At 41.0% G+C, this 17741-nt stretch overlaps 1 protein-coding gene across 1 annotated transcript in view; it reads right to left on the reverse strand.

Annotated features, from left to right (window-relative positions):
• Positions 1 to 17741, reverse strand: part of LOC122935391 (titin homolog) — an 848771-nt gene that overhangs the window by 396488 nt on the left and 434542 nt on the right. The window contains exons 40-43 of the mRNA XM_044291163.1: positions 16576 to 16623; positions 8610 to 8726; positions 4827 to 4874; positions 2052 to 2099 (exon numbers count right to left, since the gene is read on the reverse strand). Of these exons, the coding sequence (XP_044147098.1) occupies positions 2052 to 2099; positions 4827 to 4874; positions 8610 to 8726; positions 16576 to 16623 (261 nt within the window). The remainder of the gene's footprint in view (positions 1 to 2051; positions 2100 to 4826; positions 4875 to 8609; positions 8727 to 16575; positions 16624 to 17741) is intronic.

The following is a 17741-nucleotide window of genomic DNA, read 5'->3' on the forward strand; positions in this document are numbered from 1 at the left end:
CTTCACACCAGCACCCACAAATAAAACATGGTTAGAGAGAGATGTCTTAGGTAATTACATGTGTGGAAGTTGTACGGCGTGTAGGTACATGAAGTGTGCAAAAACCTTAATACACATAACACGTACACGGTTAGTGATTTTATTAATTGTAAGTCCACAGGGGTGGTTTACAAAATCACCTGTGACTGTGGTAAAGAGTACGTCGGTAAGACAACAAGAGAATTAAGGAGGAGGGTATGTGAACATATTGGAGACGTGAAAAATGCTAGGAACACTTCTGTCTCGCACCATGTCAGAGCTGAACATGGAGGGAAGACAGAATGCCTCTCATTTATGGGCATTGAAAAGGTCAAGCCAGGGGTGAGACGAGGTGACCTTGACAGGAGAATCCTCCAGTGTGAGGCAAAATGGATCTTCTATTTGAAGACCACCTATCCCCTAGGCCTTAACGAGCAGCTGAACTTTAGCAGCTTTATCTAAACTAAAACAAGGTTGCCCCATTTCATTGCCTTTCATTGAATGCTTTCATTATTATATGAATGAATCATTAGTGATCACCTTCTGCCGTATACTATGCATAATCAGTATCTTATAATGTATTCAGCCGTTCTGTCATTTCAAATCCACTCTAAGCGATTCTGCTATTTCTTACCAGCTGTCAAAACATCATTGGTGGCACACGTGGGTAATGTGTATGTTAGTCACGAGGTTGCTAAGCTGCAGGCGACTCTCGAACATTAGTTCCGACCCCACTTCTGGCAACCCGGGATCACATGATGCCTACTTCCGGTACTATGGAACGCACGCAGACAGCATGGTTTCCGCGCTCTGCAAGCCAGGTGAGGTAGGTAATTAGGGGTTTAATTAGCCGGATACTTAGTATATTTAAGGAGGGATCGAGCACAAACAGGTGCTCTCCCGAACCACCACCAATTGCGGCGAGACATAGGTGTACAGGGTACACTTCCCTACACCTAGTATGGACATTCGCCACTGATTGTCCATAAATAGAATACGAAGGGGAACGTACATTTGATTCTAGTAAGTAGATTTTAACATCTAAGATCTAGCATTTAGCTTTTTATAGTCCATCATCCAGGACGGTTAGTGACCAATATTTTGTGTATTTTGTATTTCCCTTTTTTTTTTGTTAGTATTCCCTGAAAGTTCATTGAAGTCCCCTGATGAGTTCCGGTAATTCGGAATGAAACATGGCATGCATGTAGGGCTTTATAAATAGGGTACAAATATGGATTAGGCCCATATACAGGGAAAGGTTCCGTATAGGGTCGCCCCTGTCGGGGCGGGTGCTCTGTCTCTCATAGGCAGGCAACTTGGTTAGCCCCCTACCCTTTACAAAGGTAGGGTCTTATTTTAGGGTTAAACAGGAGAATAAACCAATGCCTTGACCAAAAGAGTGCCAGTCACCATTGTCCTTCTGCCACTTCACAAAAGGACCATTACGCCACCAGGTGTTGATCTCCCTACTGGACGTGGTAAGATCCACCCATTTTTCTTTTTTCACATATTCTGTGATATTAGTTAGTGGCTACCTAAATTGCATTTTTGTCTCACAACAATGTGGTGTATAAGATACTTATTTTAAATAATATATAGTAAAAGTTATGTTTTAAGATACCCAGTTCACATAATTTACTGAGACTTCGCAAAGTAATAACTTCAGCTCATCGGAACAAATGCATTCTAATACTGTACATAGTCGGAACGCCAAACGCACTGTAACTGTTTTGCTACCAGAAAGGACTAGCTATTAATGTTGCTGTGCTGCACAGTCATGTACACCAGGATGCATTCTGCCTAAAGATTAATCGTAGGCTGGTATAGCCCTGATTTAACGTGCTTCGTGACAAATTAATTCCGATCAAAGCAAATTTTTTGGAAAAATTTGGAAAATCGATTCAGCAGCTGATCACACGGTGGGTCTCAGAAGCCTTCCCACACTCGATTGATCACCTGGTCCTCTTCACTTTAAAAAGGGGGTTGTCTTCCTGAGACAATCACTTTAACTGTTAAGTAGTTACTGCACATACCTTTCTTTTGCTCAGCTTGCTCTTTTTTCAGTGTCTTCAGTGGAACAGCTAAAACAAATTAATAAAATATCCTATTAACACCAAATAATGTTGTCTAAAATGATAAACTGAATATATTCTAAATACAAAATAAAATAAAAAAAACATATGCATATTTCATGTAAATAAGGATTATGGTATTTTTTCATAGTTTGTTAACATCCCAGGCCAAAGGGAAATTCTCTTGATGTCTCAATCTTACTGGAGACTTATTATATTCAACTATCAAAAATAGCTCTTTGGTGTTTATTTTAAAATGAATGCAGCTAAGTCTGAATAATCAAATGTTATAGTTCAAAAACTTATATTTTATGTTTGTTTGAAATTTTAATAAATTGAATTTAAGAATTTGGAAACATTTGCATAGAAATATCACAATTCCCAAGATGCAAGGAACAAATTAGAACATAAACAGAGCTGTTAGAGGGAAGAAACTCCTTGGGATCTTCTGCTAGAAACTTTATTGTGCAAATTTACAACACGTTTCAGAACTGGACCGTTTCATTCATTAGGTAATGCACAATGCACATATAAAAAACAATACTCAATTTTAAACTTAACTTTTTCCAGGATTAGGTCTCATGCACACGGCCATAGGCATTTTTGCGGTTTTCAAATTGTGGATCCACAAAACACGGATACTAGCCATGTGCACTCCGTATTTTGTGGATCACTACACCCTGCCCTTTGTTAAAACTGCCTATTCTTGTCTGCAAAACAGACAGAATAGGATATGAATATTTTTTTTGGGGGGGTCTGTGGAACAGATGTGTAGATGCAGACAGGACATAACGTGCTGTCTGCATTTTTTGTGAACCCTTTAAAATGAATGTGGACTAAAGCTATGGTCATGTGCATGAGGGAAAAATGCTCCAGCTTCGTACATGTACAATGCTGGTAGCAAAAAGGTTCAGGTAAATGATACTAAGCTACAATGCCACCTACAACCTGTAGACAGATGTAGCGCTATTTTTGGAAATAAAAGTAGCCATTCTAATCCTGGAAAAATCCCATTAATATGTGAGCTATTTGAGATTTGTATTTAGTGCTGTATATTTAACACCCATTTAGATATTGTACTTATAGGAGACAAATTAAAATTTATAAAGTAAAAAGAGATACAGCGGCTCACCCCTACTTCGTATGGATAGGTGCTCACCCTCCGGTCCTACCCTCAGGACCTGAATTATAAGACTGTAATATATATATATGTGAGGGGGCACACTCAAATGGGACCACTAGACAGATGGTATAACCATATTTAATACTTTAAGAACATACCCCTAAAATGTATAATCACATATATATGGAACGTCGCATGTAACACTCCTATAAACTAGTCTCTAATCGTAGGTCAATGTCACAGGGATGTCCCAATTCAATATACTGTTGTGAATAGTGCAAACAATGTCCCAATCAGAATAAAGTAATGGCACTATGGCCAAATGTCCCAATCAGAGTCTTAATAAAATGAAATAATGGCGCTGTGGCCAATTCTGATAGAGCAGTGATGATATTGTGCCAATTCTGATATTATTTTTTTTGAAATCGTATTTTAGTGATCTGGATAAATTAAAACTTAGCTTTTATTATAGCTCTATAAGATAAATGGGATTTTGTTCCTCAAAGTAGAAAATAAGGAGGTAGGTAATAACAAATTGCTCGCAGTGTCCCACGGTCTAACGGGACTTGTACTGAGGGCAACACTAGAATGTCCACAATGGCAAGGAATGAAACAACTGATGTACTCCAAACGTGATGCTCCAAGGTCTAGGCAATCAGAGTGGTGCACATCAGTATCAAACCGCAAGGTAGTCAAGGTTGGCACACATAGGCGCCAATATCTGACACATCAAGGTGGACATATGACAAGTACTATAAGTAATAATATAGCAATGGCGCGGTGGCCAAATCCTGATAGAGTAATGGTGGTATCAATATACCCAATACCTATATCCGGTAATCTGAACGTTCAGAGTAGGTCGTTAGTGTTGACTTCACAGTGGGACTAACAGTCCGGTTACTCACAGTCTCTTGCAGCTTGTGGTATCCCAGTGTGCACCCAGTCTCTCACTTCTTAGCTGCTAATCCGCAGCGCTGGCTCTCCAGGCGGCCGTACACTCGCAGCGTCTCGCGTAGTGTATCCGGCCGAGCGTGGCGTCCCACGTGACCTGGTTGCCTGGGATGCTGGCTGGATGCTGGACTGACGTCACTGTTGTGCGACTTGTGCTTCGGTTCTATGCCGGAGAAGAATCTCAAACCTTTAAATCCTTTAGATATCAGGCTTTCTTGTTTGTACTGTGAATCCATGCTCACTCTGTTTATGCCAGACGCGTTTCAGGGTCTTACACCCCTTCCTCAGTGGCTTTTGAGCCCATCTGCCTAATTAAGGACAGCCAGGTGCTGCCAAAACCCGGACCGGCACTTAAAATTTGGTCTAGTATTTCACCTCACCTGGCTGTAAATCAGCCCAGCAGCACATGCTGGGAGGAAAATACCTGTTTTCCCAGACAAAACCTCTCACTGTTTCATAGTATCTAAAGAAAATGCATCAAGCATAACATTGTAATTACTATGCATAACTACTATTATAACTTAGCATGATCATAATCTTAGAAAACGGACACTTGTTGATCTACAAAAGCCTTAAAAAAAAACTTTTAATACAGTGTAAATAAATTGTAAAACATCACCTAAATCTACAGTATATCTATATTGTATATATTATCCCAATACCTTTTTTAGTTTTTTTTTGTTCTGCTTCATGACTTATCACTGGTGTTTCTAAAATAAATAAAAAAAAGTTATTTAAATACTGTAGATACTAATATTGCATTTAAATTAATATTAAACTAAATATTGGACATAAAACTAAATGAAATAAGGTAGGAAACTTTGGTGAAAAAGCTGACAGGGATTGGTTTGTGGTAATTTAAGGATTTATACTTCTAGATGCGCCATATTATTGCTTAAATCAGTGGTTCTGAAACTTCAGGTCAATTAACCCCAATAGAGTTGAAGTGTAAGGAATTTGTACCCACTGTCCATGTAGACTACGCATCACTAGACCAGATCTGTAGTGATGACAGTATGTAATTACTGTGTAGCGTGCAACAAATTTCCCAACAACAATATAGCACTGCATTGTTACACCAGCACTTTGCTACATGGAAAAGTGGGATCAAACTTTAGTGCATCGTAATGGAAAAGTTTTGTCAAACTTTTATGCTGTACCTCATTTTTCCCATTTGAAAGACCTTTATGTTGAGACATGAGACAGGGGCTTTAACCCTTTCAGGACCAAGCCATTTTTCACCTTAAGGACCAGGCCATTTTTAGCAAATCTGACATGTGTCAATTTATGTGGTAATAATTTTACATATCCAGGCCATTCTGAGAATGTTTTCTCATCACATATTGTACTTCATGACAGTGGTAAAATGGAGTAATAAATTGGCATTTTTATTTATAAAAAAATATCAAATTTACAAAAAATTTCCGAATTTCTATTTCTCTACTTTTTTAATAGATAGTAATAACTCCAAAAATAGTTATTACTTTACATTACCCATATGTCTACTTCATGTTTGGATAATTTTGTGAAGGCCATTTTAATTTTTGGGGAAGTTAGAAGGCTTTAAAGTTTAGAAGTAAATCTTGATTATTTTTTTGAAAATTACCAAAACCCCCTTTTTAAGGACCAGTTCAGGTCTTAAGTCACTTTGTGAGTCTTACATAAAAGAAACCACCCAAACATGACCCCATTTTAAAAACTACACCCCTCAAGGAACCAATTTTGCTAACTTTGTTAACCCTTTAGGTGTTCCACAAGAATTAATAGAAAATGGCAGATTTTCAATTTTAATAATTTTTTTCTGTTAACAAAGCCCAGATTCTGTAGTTTATAGAAACACCCAATATGTCATCATAACCTCCTTTACGGGCACATGGCAGGGTACAGAAGGAAAGGAATGCCATATGGTTTTTGAAAGGCAGATTTCACATTTGAAGACCCCCTGATGTACACCTAGAGTAGAAACTCCAAAAAAGTGACCCAATTTTAGAAACTACACCACTCAAGGAATACAAAACTGATTTTACAAACTTTGTTAACCCTTTAGGTGTTCCACAAGAATTAATGGAAAATGGAGATGACATTTCAGAATTTCACTTTTTGGGCAGATTTTCCATTTCAATCCACTTTTTCTAGTAACAAAGCAAGGGTTAACAGCCAAATAAAACTCAATATTTATTGCCCTGATTCTGTAGTTTACAGAAACACCCCACATGTCGTTGTAAACTGCTGTACGTGCACATGGCAGGGTGCAGAAGGAAAGAAACGCCATATAGTTTTTGGAAGGCAGATTTCACTGGAATAATTTTAAACTACCATGTCACATTTGAAGACCCCCTGATGCACCCCTAGAGTAGAAACTCCAAAAAATACACTATTTTGGAAACTACAGGATAATATTGCAGTTTTGTTGGTACTATTTTAGGGTACATATGATTTTTTTGTTGCTTACACTTTTTGTGAGGCAAGGTAACAAAAAATAGCTGTTTTGGCACCGTTTAGAATTTTTTGTTATTTACAATGTTCATCTGACAGGTTAGATCACATGGTATTTTTATAGAGAAGGTTGTAACAGATGCAACAATACCAAATATGACTACTTTTTTGGGTTGTTTGCTTCAGTTTTACATAATAAAGCATTTTTGAAAAAAATATATATATTTGTGTATCCATATTCTGAATGCCATATATTTCTTTTTTTTCTTATGTCGGGGCTCATTTTTTTTAGTTTGAGATGTCGGTTTGATTGGCATTATTTTAGGGTGCATATGACATTTTGATTGCTTCGTATTACACTTTTTGTGATGTAAGTTGACAAAAAATTGCTTTTTTGGCACACTTTTTATTAACATGAGGCGTTAGATCATGCAATATTTTTATACAGCAGGTTCTTACGGATGTGGAAATACCTAAAATGTATACTTATTTTATTTATTTAAGTTTTACACAATAATATCATTAAAAAATAATGTTTTAGTGTCTCTATATTCTGAGAGCCGTAGTTGTTTTTAAATGTTTGGGAGATTGTCTTAGGTAGGGTCTCATTTTTTGTGGGATGATATGATGGTCTGATTGGCACTATTTTGGGGTGCACATTACTTTTTGATCGCTTGGTATTACAGTTTTTGTGATGTAAGGTGACAAAAAAATGGCTTTTTATACATCATTTTTTTGTTTTTTTTACGGTGTCGACCAGAGGGGTCAGTTCATGTGATATTTTTATAGAGCAGGTCATTACAGATGTGGAAATACCCAATATGTATGCTTTTTTAAAATTTATGTAAGTTTTACACTATGATATCATTTTTAAAACAAAAAAAAAAATCATGTTTTAGTGTCTTCATAGTCTGAGAGCCATAGTTTTTTTTTGGGTGATTGTCTTAGGTAGGTTATAATTTTTGTGGGATGAGATGACGGTTTTATTGGAACTATTTTAAGGTGCATATGACTTTTTGATTGCTAGCTATTACACTTTTTGTGATGTAAAGTGACCAAAAATGGCTTTTTTGACAGTGTTTTTTTATTTTTTTATGGTGTTGACCTGAGTGGTTAGGTCATGTGGTATTGTTATAGAGCAGGTTGTTACTGACGCGGCGATAGCTAATATGTCAACTTTATTTTTATTTTTTTATATTTAACACAATAAAAGCCGTATATTTTTTTTGGGGCGATTGTCTTAGGTAGGTGCTAATTTTTGGTGGATTGAGGTGACGGTTAGATTGGTGCTATTTTGGGGGGCATACACATTTTTGATCGCTTGGTGTTGCACTTTTTGTGATGTAAGGTAACAAAAAAATGTTTAGAGCCAGTCGATATAGATACATTGATATCTAATATGTCTACTTTTCTTTTTTTCCCTATTTTTTACAATTTTTTTTACTTTGGGGAAAAGGACACTTTATTGTTATTTTTACTTGAAACGTAAGTTTTTATACTTTTTTTCCCCCCACAACTTTTGGGGGTCTGATCCCCTTTACAATGCATTACAATACTTCTGTATCTCACAGGCTCTCCTAGAAGGAAGCCGTGCATGTATGGCGCTGGTAGTTAAGGGGTTAAGAATGAATATTAGTGGACAACATACTACAGCTTTGAAAACTTTGTAAACTTGAACCTATTACAACCAAGAAGCATTACTAAAAGTTGGACTCTACAGTGAATGTATGAGTATTAATGTGCCCAAATGCATTGAAAGGTTACAAACTTTCTGGAAAACTGAACACCTCCTTGATGCTTTCTAGTAATCTACTAATACAGTAATTGTGAGTTATAACTTTTAAAAGCACAATTCCTTATATGCAATGAGAGTAGCAAGCTGCTTTTAGGTGGCAGTGGATGCCCCTAACTACTAGGCACCTGATTGGGCATATGATATGCCTACCCTTGAACACAGGCAACAGTCAAATATAATTGATGAAGTGAAGTGCATGATATGCTTTATTTACCTGTGGTAATATTATATAGTGGATACAATGAAAGATTCAAGTCCCCTCCCAATCTAGCAATTCCTTCTTGAAAGTCCTGTAGAGCTGCTAATATCTTCAGAAGAGCATTTGTTTGCCCTGTAAATATTAGAAAAGACTGATAATTCAATGCTAACATCATAACTAGAGATGAACAAAGTTTAAAAAAATTCAATTCGGCAGCTTCAAATTTTAACAGCAAATGTAATTAATTAATCACAAATCGCTATGTTAAAACCCCATTCAGCCTATTAATCCATGGAACCACTTTTAAAGTCCGCTTATACAGAAGTGCACCCATTGGAAAAAACTGTAATACGCTTGTGCAATATAGCCTTTTTTTAACTCACCTCATATTTGATCACGCAAAGTAAGTCAGCTCCTCTCTTGACTGGAAAAGACCTGCCAAAGGACCTATGCTGAGTGGGATGACATCGCCGCACGCTCCCAGCATGATCACGTCACCACATGGTGACGTGATCATGCTGGGAGCGCACAGAGGCATTATCACGCTCAACACAGGTCTTACGGCAGGTCTTTTCATCTCAAGAGAAATGCTGACTGCCTCTGCACAACCAAGTGAATGAAGTGATAATTTTTTCCCCCATTCTTTCTAAGGCAACTCTAGACACCATTTTAGGAAAAAAATGATTCTTTACCATGAAGTGAAAGAAAATTTGACTTCACGGCAAATCAAATTTTTCCTAAACTTTCAATCGAATTCTGCTTGGATGCTTCGATTCGCTTGACACTAATTATAACCGCTGGACATATGTGAAAATTGTGAATTATATTTTTCTGGTCATAATAATGTTACACACCTCACTTTAATTTGTTGTACTGTCATTTGTGTAGTAGTCACAAGCCATATACCTGAATGTCATTCCTGAAAATACCTGAAAGAAGCAGTGGCAGGAAGACTGGACCAACAAATCAGAAAATAGTAAGTATAGCATACTTATTTTAATTTTTTTAGAGCATTTAGGGCATGTCCAAGATTTTTTATTATCTCAGATAAGGCCTTTCATATTTCACATTTCATCTGTTTTCCTTATTCTAATTTGGGTTTTTAACAGTGTACTTTCTTCCATAATGACAACTCTATCTCTGTGTTGCTTTTTAAAGGGTAGTTTGTATCCTATGAAGAGATGGCATATGGCTAGGATTTCTGATCAATGGGTCCACTGAGCCATATTGCAGTACTGCATATTCCACCAGTCTTTACAGACATTGTTACTACTTGCTGTCTCCAGGACGTCTTTGAAGTGTGGAAATTTGAGTACCCGGAGGAAACTCACGGTAATATGGGCAGAACGTATAACATGTCATGCAGATGTTGTAAACCACTCAGCCACCATGCTGCCCATATTATATGACATATTAGAAGTTTTCTGAAATTACACTAATCACATCTATAGCCGCCTTTAGTTAAAATAAATAGTGTTTGTTTTGCATAATTTTCAAAAAAGAAAGGGTACTGAGAATACTGGGCAGCATGGTGGCTCAGTGGTTAGCACTGGTGCCTTGCAGTGCTGGGATACTAGGTTCAAACCATAGAGTTTGTATGTTCTCTCTGTATTTGCATGCGTTTCCTCTCTCACTAAAAAGACATAATAATAGGGAATGTTTATTGTGATCTCCATTGGAGACAGCAAGCAATGCTAATGCCTGTGCTGAGTAATATGTTGGCACTATATAAGTGGGTTAAATAAATACAGTGTTTAGTTAAAGGGGATCTGCAGTTTATTTAAACTGATGATCAGTCCTCTGGATAGATCATCAGCATCTGATCGGTGGGGGTCTGACACCCGGGACCCCTGCTGATCAGCTGTTTGAGAAGGCAGCGGTGCTGGCAGTAGTGCCGCAGCCTTCTAGCTGTTTACTGCAGGCCCAGTGACATCAAGACTAGTATCAATGGCCTGTGCGGGGCTAAGTGAACAGCACAATTTTTCTTAAAATGGCTGCTGAATGTGTTAGGACATGGAGCAAGGAACGCTGGGAATGAGAGATCACCCACAATGCCATGCATGCAGCCAATCAGCAGCCAGTCCTGTGATGTCACAGCCCTATAAATAGCCGCAGCCATCTTAGAGTCAACCATTTTCCAGTGTACTTAGTGCAGGGAGAGACATCAGCAGGTGCTAGGGACAGTGGTAGAAATGACTTTAAAACTTTTATTTTGCTGTATAGAAGTTCAGGGAAAGGATAGGGAGGAATCATTACACAGTATTGAAGCAAAACAGGGTTCAGTAGGGGCGTTTAAAGCCTATTACTTGCTGCACTGACTGTTAATGAAAATATTATACAGCTCTGTATTTCCAGCAAACCGTTCTTGTTATTGGGGTGCAAGTGCTGTTTGATACAGCCATAAACAGGGTTTATTACAAGGAAATATTTCTACTTCTTATTTGCCTTGTTATATGTTCTAAAGCATTTTTTGGCTTGTATTAGTGGGAAAAGGGCTTATTAGCCATTGTGTGATGAAGTGAGAAAATTACAGCCCTTTTTGGTGTGTATTAGTGGCAAAAAAATATATATTTGTGGTTAAGCGGTGCAGTTATATGTTTTAAAGCACTTTTCGGCATGTACCGTATTAGTGGCAAAAAATATATATGTTGCCTTTTGTGGCGTGTATAAGTAGAAAAAATAAGGGCCTATTTGCAGTTCAGCGATCCGGTATATGTTCTAAAGCTCTTTTTGGTGTGTATTAGTGGCCAAAAAATATATATTCTTTGCTGTTCAGCAGTGCAGTTATATGTTCTAAAGCCTTCTTTGGCGTGTATTAGTGGGAAAAAAAAGGCTTATTAACCGTTGTGTGAAGCAGTGAGAAAATTACAGCTTTTTTGGGGTGTTTTAATTTCCTTTTTATTTATTTGATTTAACAATATATCAGATAGAGAAGTGTCAGGCCCTACACAAGGGAGTGGCAGAGGCCTAAATGTTTCTGGCGCAGGCACAGGTCACAGCAGAGCAAGGGGGTCATGGCAGCAGGAGTCGCAGTAAGAGGCCTGAGCTCCCGGGGTCATCTAATGGTCGTGTCTTGACCAGCAATTCTTGAATGGTTGCTCAGCAGTTTTTGAATGGTTGACTTGATCATCCACTTTGTCCCAAGTGACATCAGACACCCCCATCCAAGAGTCGTTGGGTTTGTCTGACACAACCCTAAGTTGGCATGGCGTGGGAGCAGGCCCTGTGCCCTCACCTGTCCACAACCTGCCTCTGTCCTTCTCTGTTCCCTCAGCCAGACAAGTATTATATGCTGTGGGCTCAGCTCCACTACAGCGAATATGAGCTACTAGAGGAAAGTCAGTAGCTACTGGCCAGCCAAAATGTGGAGGAGACAACCGCTGCTTCCTCCCCTAGGCGGGCAACCATTGAGGAGGACATCAGTGACGTGCAGACAGTACTCGATGATGATGATATGGCTGGTCGCACTTGGGATCCAGGTGAATTAGGGGCTTCATCATCATCATTGGAAGAAGAAAGTGACAGCTTGCCCGTTAGGCAGCGGCAGAGCCAGCAAGTCGCTAGCGTGGCCGGGAGTCATCAGGGTGGCAGCAGTGGGAGGTTGGCAACCAAACATGCCCGAGGTAGACCACCTGCTTCACAGGTGTCTGTCTACCTGCCCGGAAAATAGTGGTGTATGGGTTCATGGAAGCAACGACGGTAGCAGTCAGTCAGTGCGGAGTGTTGGTGGTAAAATCACCTACTCGGCAGTGTGGCCGTTTTTTGTTAAGTCGGCGGAGGAGGTCAACATGGCCATTTGTAGAATATGTGGGCAGAAAGTGAAGCGTGGCCAGGGTGCCAATGTTGGCACCATGACTCTGCGTCAACATATACAGCGTCACCACAGAGTGGCCTGGAAAAAGCGTGGCTCCAATGTGGTGGTCCAGCCTGCAGCACCAACCATTGCATCACCCAGTGGCACGCACACGATTTCAGCCAGTCAAGGCTCCACCAACTCAGACGAAGGGAGCTGTCTGTCCTTCCTATTATCTGCTGGTCCTGATGGTCCTCCTCCTACTATTTGTTAGTCATTCCGTCAGCAATCAATCAACAAAGAGATCGCCAAGAGACAACAGTATGCGTGCACTCATCTAATGGTGCAGAAGCTGAATGTGCTCCTGGCCAAGTTGCTGGTACTGCAGTCCCTCCCTTTCCGAATGGTGGACTCTGCACCTTTCAGAGAAAGGTGGCTTGTGCCGAGCCGAGGTGGAGAGTCCCAAGCTGTTATTTCTTTGCCAAATAGGCAGTACTAGCCCTGCACAAATATGTAGAACAGAAGGTGGGCCATTCTTTGAGCCTGTTTGAGTCTGCCAAAATGCCGACGTGTGGAGTTCTAACTACGGTCAGGGACAATACATGTCCTTTACGGCCCACTGGGTGAATGTGGCTCCTGCACAGCCACACCATCAACTTGGCCAGGTCACGCAGCTTCTGCCTCCACGTTCTCAAGCTGTTGGTCTTGTGACAATCTCTGTCTCTGCCTACTCATCCTGCACCGTGTCCTCAGCCTCCACTGCAGGGACAATTCACAATGCCCCTCCAGTATACCACATGTGCAGGGCACGGCGGTGCCACCCTGTTCTGCACCTCGTTAGCCTGGGCGAACTGAGTCACACAGGGGAGGAACTGCTCCGTGTCCTTCATCAAAAAATTGAATCCTGGATTTCTCCACGACAAAAAATCAAAATCGAAACCATGCTGACTGACAATGGGAAGAACATGGTGTCAGCGCTGCGTCAAGGAGGGCTGAGCCATGCAACCCGCATGAAACACGTGTTCAATCTGGTTGTCAAGCAGTTCCTAAAGTCTGCCACTATTCTGAAAGACATCCTAAAAATGGCCAGGAAACTTTGCATGCACTTCAGCCACTTGTACAGCACAATGCACACCCTCCTGGAGCTGCAGCGGCAGAACGGCATCCCCAAACACAGGTTGATATGTTACTTTTCCACCCATTGGAATTCTAGCCTCCATATGTTTGACCAACTATATGAACAGAAAAAGGCCATAAACGATTTATTGATGATCTAAGCGGATAGGAGTACTCCTCTGTGTAACTTCGATGTCAGCCAGTGGCAGCTCATGTGTGACACCTTCCGTTTGCTCAGGTCCTTTGTGGAGGCCATGTTATTTGTCAGTCGCCAGGACTACGGGATGAACAACTTCATTCCACTGATTCATGTCCTGGAACAGATGCTGGCAAATCTGGCTGGTCAGGGGACTGGAGACGTGGTGCATAGATCTCATAGCCACATGAGCCCTGTGGGGGCTGAACTGGAGAAGGAGGAGGACATCAAAGCACAAGCAATGTGTAGCGAAATGGGTGGTTTTTATACAAGGGTGACAGGAGAGGAGGCGAAGGAGCAGCCAGAGGAGCTACAGGGCGATGAGGCAGATGACCCAGACACAGTATGCAGTGGAGATGGAGGCAGGGAGTCCCTCCGAGTCACTTGCACAAATGGCCCGCTGCAGGCGCTGCATGCTCACTTGCTTGCGTAGTGACAGACAAATTGTCACCATTCGCAGATGGATGAATTCTGGCTCTCCACCTTGTTGGGGGCATTTTTTACACCCGCTGAGAGGGAGGACAAGCTGAACTACTATAGAGACATCCTATGTAGTCAGTTGGCAGCTGCTTATATGCGCCATCTTCCATCCTCTCATGGGTCTGACCGGGGGGGCCCTCTGCGCTCTTTTACCACTGACATGGCTGCTGTGGTGGGGTTAGGGGGGTAAGAGCAGCAGTATCTTGAGTCTAGAAGTCGATGATAAGGAGCTTTCTTCACCCGCCTAGTGAAGAAACTACTCACTAGCAGCAGCAGTAGCTAGACCTGGAGCAGAACCTGAACCAGCAGGTGGTGGCATACTTGGACAGCACCCTTCCACCCCACATTGAAGATCCGCTGGACTACTGGGCAGCCAAACTGGATTTGTGGCCAAAACTGGCAGAGTTTGCCCTGGAAAAGCTGTCCTGCCCGGCCAGTAGTGTGGGATCAGAGCGGGTGTTTAGTGCAGCGGGGGCCATAGTTATGCCAAAAAGAACTCACCTGTCCACCCAAGATGTGGAGAGACTGACCTTTGTCAAGATGAATCAGGTGTGGATCAGCCAGGATTTCCACCGACCAATGCCTGATGCATCAGACTAGATCATCCATGGTGCCACATTAACACTTTGACAAAAGAGATTAGTTTCTTCTGGCTACCTGCCTCAGCTACTATTCTGATGCTGCCACCAGCCTGGTGCCACACATATGATGCCAAGTGCTCCTTCTTTCACCCACCATCTTCAGCTGGTACTGGAATTGCCACCCACCTCCCTACTCTGTCAGCGGGTCACTCTGTGGTCGCCTGATGCTGCTGCCATCTCACCACTCAGGTCTCCAGATGCTGCTGCTGCCGCCACCTCCACACTGTCATTGTGCCACCGTGTGGCCTCCTGATGCTGCTGCTGCCACCATCACACTGTCATTGTGACACCCTGTGGCCTCCTGCTGATGCTGCTGCCACCTCCAGTCACTGTCATTGTGCCACTCTGTGGCCTCCTCCTGATGCTGCTGCTGCCGCCACCTCCACACTCTGTCATTGTGCCACTCTGTGACCTTCTGATACTTCTCCCACCTCCACACTGTCATTGTGCCACTCTGTGGCCTCCTGATGCTGCTGATGCCACCTCCACACTGTCATTGTGCCACTCTGTGGCCTCCTCCTGATGCTGCTGCTGCCGCCATCTCCACACTCTGTCATTATGCCACTCTGTGGCCTTCTGCTGCTGCTGCCACATCCACACTGTCATTGTGCCACTCTTTGGCATCCTCCTGATGCTGATGCCACTTCCAGACTCGGTCATTGGGCAACTCTGTGGTCTCCTCATGTGGCTGCTACCTCACCACCGTGTCAAAGGCCCACTCTGTGGACTTCTCATGCTGTTCTCACCCTCCCCCACTTCATGACTGGGCCACTATTTTGCCTTTTGGCCTGGCTGACATCATTTATTTGACCCTTCTTCTGATCTGTCAGGAGGAAGGAAAATGAGATGCACAACGGATCCTGTCTATGTAACAGCTGTAAGGCCTGCATGACACGGTCTTTATTTTGCATCAGAATTGGCTTATGATTTGGTAGCGAGAAGCAGGAGTGGGTACAAAACACAGTAGACATACAAATATTCCATTTACATGTCATCTCTGTTTTTGGATCCACTCCTTTTTTTTTGGCTTTAGCAATACCGATGGATTACTGACCAAATGCTGACCGAGCAAAGTCGGAAAGCGCCACAGACAGGATCCATGGGGGTTATTGTTTTGATAGAACAGAGGAAGGGCAAAATAATCAGTAATGTCAACACAAACTTACCGCTGAAACGCACTCCACTCTGTTGGGGGGGGGGGGTTCTACTTGTATAAGCGTTTAAAAATACAGGTTCTGTAGAAATTTATGTGGGATCAGTGAAGTGAATTGGTGTAAAAGGAGTGCTCATTTTCACACTATAGCAGGATCTTGGGCCTCTGCATGTTTTTTTATACTTAGCGCAAACATTGACCTATAAGGCTGAGTTCACACTTGAGTTATTTGGTAACTGCCCAAATAAGTGAAGTGTGCAGTGATTCTAAGAGCGATGCCTGTCATCTATATGTCCTACTGACTCACAGTATTGTTTCACTACCATAGCAGACTCTCTATGCGTGTTATTGCAAGGCACAGTGTTCTACACCACTATAAAGGCTCTCTACAGCCAGAAAATAGCAGTTTTTTTATGCGGTTCACCGCAAATAAATTTGGATCGAACCAATTTTTTTTGGAAAATTCGGTAAACCGGACGAATCGTATTTTTGAGAAATTCACTCATCTCTAATCAGTACATAAATGGGATACTTAATGTTTACTCTGATGCAAGTTGAAAAGAAAACAAAAAAAGAAAACAACAAAAAAAAGAAACACATACCTTTCTCTGCTTTGGTAGCCTCTTTTGAAATATCCTTTTCTTCAAATTCTATGAAAAATAAATATAAAATACATGAATTACTTATACCTAGGACACCTCCAGCAAGGACAAAATATGTATCCTGTTTAATGAAACCTAGACTAGAAAATGTTTTAGTTTTCCTGGCATCACCATAGGGGAATGGTAGCCATTTTATCCAGTCTACCAGTGGATCAGAAGTGCTCTACAGCGGTACAACTGGCACTTCTAGTCTATGTAAGTTATCAACAAGAACATGGAGATCAGCTAGTGTCACCCATGGAATGTGGTACTGTGCAACAGCTTGAAAATATTTGGGATGCTGTATGGGTGCCATATGCATTAACAGATTATTTGTTATGATATCTGATGGACCAGAAACGGAAAAATACAATTTTGCTAGAATTTTCTTTTAAAGGGAATGTGTCATTAGAAAACTGCCATATTTTTTAAATCAAGTTTTATGCTAAACATTTTTAAATGTTTTAATGTGTGTTTCTTATTTTCTGTGTCACTATCTATACTTAAAAATATCCTTAGCTTTTACTCTAGCCATTAAGCTTACAAACAGGAGTCATCGTATTATCATATTAGGCAGGATTACAATGAAGATATCACCTACATATAGATAACACAGAATCATACAATTCACAGCAGAATAGGCAATGTCACAGCTCACCTTTGCCTCCTCCCTGCAAAATGACCTTAGCATAGAACACAGAGCTTGCCTAGACAACTTTCCTTAAGGTGAAAATGGCTGTATACTGTAAAGAATATCTCTGAATGCTTTTAGCAGTAGCTCAGGCAAGATGAATGCCCCAAAGTAGTGTACAGAAAAGAAAAAAAAAATCGACCTTCAAAAAACAGAAACAAGCAAAAAAAGAATATTCATATATTATTTTAATTAGTAAAAAATATAGATTATATATTCCCTTTAAGTCTTCCAGAGACTCTAATGTCTGCAGTGGTTTCTTGAGGGCACACACAGATTGCAAACTGTCTCTTGATGGCCCAGAGTGACCTCCAGTGGAGAGTATAGTTTGATGTGCCGACAAACATGAGCAGCTCCCATAGTTTATATTTTGTTCACCATTCATACACAGGTGGCACCTTCATTAAATACTCCTGTCTCTGCCCAGACCATTTCT

This window comes from Bufo gargarizans, chromosome 4 (genome assembly GCF_014858855.1).
Source record: "Bufo gargarizans isolate SCDJY-AF-19 chromosome 4, ASM1485885v1, whole genome shotgun sequence".
Taxonomy (NCBI): Eukaryota; Metazoa; Chordata; class Amphibia; order Anura; family Bufonidae; genus Bufo; species Bufo gargarizans.